Source organism: Arvicanthis niloticus, chromosome 10 (genome assembly GCF_011762505.2).
Source record: "Arvicanthis niloticus isolate mArvNil1 chromosome 10, mArvNil1.pat.X, whole genome shotgun sequence".
NCBI lineage: Eukaryota > Metazoa > Chordata > Mammalia > Rodentia > Muridae > Arvicanthis > Arvicanthis niloticus.
In genome coordinates, this window is record NC_047667.1 from 64,426,266 (window position 1) to 64,432,997 (window position 6,732).

A 6,732-nucleotide genomic window follows, 5' to 3' on the forward strand; every position below is an offset into this window, starting at 1 on the left:
CTATGTTGCATCTACTACATAGTATGAACTCTCATTTTGTTATCTGGCCTGTTTCCAGTATTGGAATACTAAATCATTTTGCTAGGAATATTCTCATAGCTGTCTCTCAAAACATATAAACCTGACCCAAACACCCAAGCACAGACACGTGTGTGAGTCTCAGGTGCGCGGGTGTGGGCAGAATTGCTAAGTCCACTGTCTTAGTAACCAGTGCTGATCCTCTCTCCCATCCCCAACTAGACCCAGGACAAGCAGAGCAGTAGCCATAGCTCTGAGCACCCATATCAAGGAGAGGGAGTCCTCATCCAGGTGCAGCCAGGAGTCTCACGATGACATCACAGAATTCACTGTGAGGTCACTCCTGAACTTCCAAGTTTGAAAATGCAGACAGCCCTTTTCAGGTAGAATGGTTCTTTCTTTATTTAAACTGCACTGAGAACGCTGGAGTGGATTCCAGGGGTTTGCCCTGGGCCCTGGGCTCCTTTGCAGCTTTTGGCTCTGAGTTGTACTTTAATGAGCTTCAAAGGTCACTGTCTCCATGACCTCGGATGTCACAGAATCAATGATTTCCAGGTCCTGGCCACCCTCTGACTCCATGATGGCCTTCACGTCGGTTTTCTCTAATGTCTTAGTCATGATGCTCACATCTTGGTCACGTTGTGGTGCCAGGCCTTTTGCAGCCAAGTTGGCTCTGATGTTTCTCAGGAACAAGCTGATTCTGCCCATTCTCTTGCTCGTAGAGACAGAGCTGGCAGTGGAGATGGTCCGGCTCCGGGACTCCTTTGTGATGGGGACGTGGCTGACCCCTTTGTGCGACCTGCTGCTGCGCTTGCTGCCTTTGTCCTTCTTGTCATCGCCAACACATCTAAGGCTGGCTGATTTTCGAAACTCCTTGTCCCCTGCCATCTTGCGGCCTTCTCCTGTCCTGTGGTGATGCTCACTCCTGCTGCCAACTCTTTCCTTTGCTCTCTGGTCCCTTCTTGACCTCCTTTCCTTACGGGCTTTGGTGTTGGCTGAGTAGGCTTTCCGACGTCCAGTCTCTTCACTTGAGTGGCTTTCGTTTGGCATGGTCAGGGCAAGGACTACTGGGACTGCATCTGGGTCCTTTGCTGTTTCTCCAACAGACTTTCCTGTAGTCTCCATCCTTGAATTTGTTATAGTCAGGATCTCTTTTCGGGAGAGGCTGCTGGACGAACTGGGAATATACTCCAAGGATTTGCTTGCTGCCCCTGCCAAGACCATCTTCATGCTCTTGGGTGACATCTTGCCAGAGCTTGCAAGAGTCAAATGGCTTTTGCTACCTCTTGCTCCCATGGTACCCTGTCCTGCTGTGGCTGCACTTAGCTGTCCAGAGCCTACAGACCTGTTTTGTGTCAAGCTTAAAGTACCCGCGAGGTCACCCGCTATTGCCCCTGTTTCTGACTCTCTGGCAAGGACTTTTGAGTTTATTTTGGGCGTGGGTACTCCAGACAGAACCGTGGCTATGTAAGAACCATGATGGGTTCCCATCCCACCAGCAAAAGCAGAAGAGCTGACCTCACTGAAGTCTGTGACCATAGGGAGGCTTTTGATGCTGACCTGGTCTGCCTCACTTTTTCTGCCTTTTCCGTAGGTGTCTACTCTTGGGTTACTTGTCTTGTGTTCTTCATCCAGAAAAGGCATGCTCATCATATCCCCTGCTGGGATGGCATAGGTACTGCTGTTACTGTCCACAGGTGGTCTCAGGAGGTAAATCAATTTTTCCCAGTAGGAAAAGAGGTCATCCTTGCTTTCGGGAGGGGGGCACAACTGCAGGTAGCAAGAACGGCCAGTAGCGAACTTGAGGCGTAGCTGTTGTTTGTCACGTTTGTGAACAGAAATCTTTACAAACTTCAAAGGGAGGAGCCTAGTGAGCTCCAGGGTCTTTCCAGACTTGCGTTTTTTCCCCTTGGTGGTGTTGGACTGGCCACGCCCAGGAACCTCATCGAATGGTGCTGGTCTGGCCAGTAGCATGACATCAGGGAGTGGAAGGATGGGACTGGTGGACGCAATGCCCACGGTCACCATTCGGACACGGTTGTGCACGTCAATCACTTCTCCGCGTTTGGTGATCTGGATGAAGTCACTCTCAAATATCGGTGCATACTTAAATATGTCATACTCTCCTTTGTGCAGCTGCCGCTGTAATTTCCCCATGGCGGTGTTGAACATGCCGACTCCACAACCACTCTGGGCTGTGTAATATGGTAACAGAGACTCATTCTTCATGGACATTTTCTGTCAGGAAAGGTACGCTGGCAAGGTGGATTCCTGTGTCTTTCTTGGTCTCCGAAGATGAGGGGAGCCGCAGTGCTCCTGGGTCACAGAGGTGGCACGTACAGCAGGTCTTCTCAACCCCACCCCACAAGCCCCCAGTTTGCCTCAGAGCCTCCAAGAGGCCTGGGCTGGGGGTGGGAGCACAGATGATTGGCAAGGGGTGCTGTTGGGTGCCTGGACCCGAAGTCCAACCTCTCCAAAGATGCAGGGTAGACTCCAGGGAGGTTCTTGTCAGGGTCTAAAACCCCTTCCACCTCCACCTGTGATTGTTTTGAAAGCTCCCTGAAAGTCTACAAACTGCAGCCCTAGTGGGAGAAGTGACCACTAGAGCCTGAAGGCCTTGTGCAGCCATATTTATCCCCTTCTCCCTTTGTGACCTGTCACTGGCACATCCCCCTTTGTCCCATCCCCCAGCTGCCCTCTAGGAGGACAGGACCAGGTGGGTACCAACATGAAAAGGCGTCAGATGGGAACATTCTATCTGAGTACCTCCAAATGGAAACATTGTATATGAGTACTTCCTTCTTTTAGCCCAGATTGAAGAGATTCAAAGCCTGTGGGAATTCAAGGAGATGGGGAGGTTGGCGACATCCCAGTTGATGGTTTCATTTTATGGGATGGCCTGGATACTGTTCTTGATTCTTCCAGGAAACCTCACTAAATGTTGATGCTGATAAGCTGTCAGGACAGCTCTGGGCTCTACTACTTAAGATTACTGCTTACTCTCATTGTACTGTGTGTGATATTTCACATACTAGTGGAAGGATCCACGGATGTGTACTAGTTCACAGGGCAAAGACACTGAAGGTGAATCACCTACACCCACAAACTAGAATGTTCAAATCCAAGTCTTGCTGACTCTAAAATCCTTGTTTTAAATCACCACATGACTTTGCCTCTTGAGAGAAACTTGGGCCAGTCAAATGTTTTCAAACTAGACTGATTTGTTTTACTACATCATGGGAAATTGTATATATATATATATATATATATATAGTGTGTGTGTGTGCGCGTGCACGTGCATGTGTGTAGTGTGATAAAGGAAGCCGGACAACCACTTTAGACAGCAGGCGAGCTGAGGCAAGGGGTTAATGAGCTACATAGTTTTTTTCCCGTCAGTTTTGCTTTTATGAGGGACCATTTACTCTCTTAAGGACTCCAGGCTTTGCTTCCCACTTTTCCACACGGTGTTTAGTGAAATGCACAGCATAGGGCCAGCAGTAAGGAACAGAGGTCCTTAAATTCCAAGAGTCCATCCAGGCCCTGCTGTCTTAACAGCCATACTGTGGGGGAGAGCTTTGGAAATCCATTTACATCTGCCCTCATGACTCTGCCTGTTGCTACAGCCACATAGCTAGCCAGGCTCAGGGTTCCCAAATTATTGTCACTTGGATCCCTACTCCAGGATCTCCCAGTGGGTTTGATGAAGTCTTACTCCAGACACCTGTTCCTTATGAGTGATGCTATCAATGTCACACTGTGGAAGCACCCACACCTGTTTATTAGTTGATAGGCAGATGAGCAAAATATAAATTCTCCATAGGAAGCACTATCACTCATCCGTGAAGGGGAATGGAGTGTGAGCATGCTTCAACATGGGTGGACCTTGACACTTTACTAAGTGGTTTACAAAAAGCCCCAGGACAAGGCTGGAGAATGAATAGTTGAGAAGTTTGCCAAGTGCTGGATGTGAGACCTGGGGAGTGACTGATCTGTGGATGGCCATTGGTGGTGGCTATACAGCATCATGCATGTGCTCAAAGCATTTAAATGTTAAATAGTAGGCTGTGTGTTTCCATTCACACATATAAGGCATGCACCTTTCAAACTCTTGTTCACAAACTTTGTGGTTTTTAAAAACATAGCCTACAACTTTACATTGACTGTGTGACCTTGAGCAAGCTTGGGAGCTCCTACTTCCTCGTGTGAGGAATGAGCAGTGTTTCCAAGGATGGAATGTTCCCACACCCAGTGTGTTAGAGGCACTTGGAGTGCTTGCTCTATTGGGAGGTAGGCCCCATGGGAGAACCTATGTCACTGAGGGAGTGTCTTTAAGTAAAATCATGGGATCCCTTGCCCCTGCTTTTCTCTTCCACTCTGCCTCCTGGTTGTGAGGTGATTTTGGACAACTTGACACAAGCTGGAGTTATCACAGAGAAAGGAGCCTCCCTAGAGGAAATGCCTCCAAGAGATCCAGCTGTAAGGCATTTTTCTCAATTAGTAATCAAGGGTAGGAGGGCCCATTGTGGATAGTGTCATCCCTGGGCTGGTAGTCCTGGGTTCTATAAGAAAGCAAGCTGAGCAAGCCAAGGGAAGGAAGCCAGTAAGTAACATCCCTCCATGGCCTCTGTATCAGCTCCTGCCTTCAGGTTCCTGCCCCGAGTTCCAGTCCTGACTTCCTTTGGTGATGAACAGCAATGTGGAAGTGTAAGTTGAATAAATTCTTTCCTTCCCAACTCGCTTCTTGGTCATGATGTTTGTGCAGGTATCGAAACCCTGAGTAAGACATGAACCAAAAGAAACTTTTGCCTTTTTCAATTTTTTTTCATTCATGTGTGAATGGTGTTTGTACATGGACATGAAGGCCCAAGGTTGATTTTTCACAGACACACTAGATCTGTCAATATGGCTAGTCTGGCTAGCTAGTTTGCTGTGGACATGCCCGTTTCTGTCTTAAGCTAGAATTACAGGCAGGCCACCATGTCCACCTGGTATTTACACAAGTTATGAACTCAGGTCTTCAAGTGGCAAGTACCTGAACCACAAAGCTATCCTTCCAGCCCTATTTCTCTCTTAAAATATTTTTTACGTGTGTGTGTGTGTGTGTGTGTGTGTGTGTGTGTGTGTGTGTGTGTTGGGGGCATGTACATGCCACAGTACACATGTGGTCGGAGGATAACTTGTGGAAGTTGAGTTTCTCCATTCATTGTGTGGGACTGAACTCCGGTCAAACTTGGCAGCAAAGCCTTGACTCCCTGAGGATCTCAGCCCCCTCAATTTCTTTTTATTTATCTCAGGCATGGTTATAGTGACAGAATACTACATACATGATGTGATACATGCAATGTCTAGAATGTTGTCCCAGGAGATGAATGTTAGCTCTTATAAACATTCAATCAGCCTCAACAAGCTTTACAGCTCAGTGTAAATTTCTTCACAAGTACACTTAGTTTAGTTTTATATTTTGAGACAGAAGCACACTGCATAGCCCTGGCTGGCTTGGAAATCACAACATAGACTAGCTGCCCTTGACCAGAGATCCACCAGGCACACACTACCTAGTCTGACCCAAGACTAATTTTTAGTGAGGCTGGAAACCTCTGGAGTTAAGAGCCACAAGAACCCGGAAAAATGCTTGGTGTTTAAACCTGGCCTCCTTTCAGGCAGACTCAGACCCAAAGATAGCAGCACCTGAACCTAGAAGAGCCACTCAGACAGGCTAGATAGCAAGCAATCAAAGGCTTCTTCAAAGTTCTAGGGTGAGCACCATGGTGGTGGCAGTGGTGGTGGGAAGCAAGCATTTGACCTCTTGACAGAATATGACATGACAGTCCTGAGCCACAACCTTTCAAATCTTTACTTTGAAGAAGATGCTGGGACAGATCCCAGGATAACACAAGAGGCAGAGGAAGAAAGGTGGCTCTTGCGGGCCTTGCCAGTGAGGTGTCACCATGTCCGGCAGGAGGCAGCTAAAGAACTGAAGATGCAGCTCAACCAGGTGCTAATCCCTATGGAGTCTTTTCTTTCACACTCCTGGCCTGCCTTCTTCAAAGTGAAGCACTCGAGTCGAAGGCCTGGGTGGCACGTGTCAATGCAGTTCTTTTTAAAGACCATCACGGGAAGCGTCCCTTTGCCTCCTAACCCATTGTCCTCCGTGGCAGTCTTTCAACGGCCTTGACTCCATAGTTATCACCTCTATCCACAACCAGGGGATACAGGCACTGTTTGGGGTTTTAGCTACAGGGGTAGATGGCTCTTTACTGATTAGAAACAACCAGAGATACAATCCTGCCTGTGACTTGAGACAGTTTAAAGGCATCACGTGACAGGTCAAACAAACAGGCACATTAGGGCTGGCAAGCTGGGTCAGCTGCTCAGCCACTGTGGCAGTAAGCCTGTTGACCTAAGTTGATTCTCCAGGACTCACGTGGTCAGAACTCTCAAATATTTTCCTCAGACCTCCACTCAAGTGCTGTGGTTTTCCAGGGAAGGGAGGGCTTGGTGTGTCCCCAGTACTGCAAAGTGAGGGAGAAGGCTGGAGGAAGGGAGAGGGGCAGGGACAAATCACTGAGCCAGGAAATTCCAGAAAATTAGAATTGCCATTCTTGGAACAACTCTACCCATCCCCCATCTTGTCTAAAACTGTTCTCTTGTCTTCTTTGCCCCCACCCCCCTTTTTCCTTGATATTTGAAATACATATGTACTATGAGGCACAC

At 48.0% G+C, this 6,732-nt stretch overlaps 1 protein-coding gene across 1 annotated transcript; it reads right to left on the reverse strand.

Annotated features, from left to right (window-relative positions):
- Positions 1-436: 436 nt before the first annotated feature.
- On the reverse strand, positions 437-2,605 carry Garin4 (golgi associated RAB2 interactor family member 4). The gene has a single exon (XM_034513698.2). It carries the CDS (start codon positions 2,251-2,253, stop codon positions 511-513), a length of 1,743 nt encoding a protein of 580 aa, XP_034369589.1. The 5' UTR covers positions 2,254-2,605; the 3' UTR covers positions 437-510.
- Positions 2,606-6,732: the final 4,127 nt, after the last annotated feature.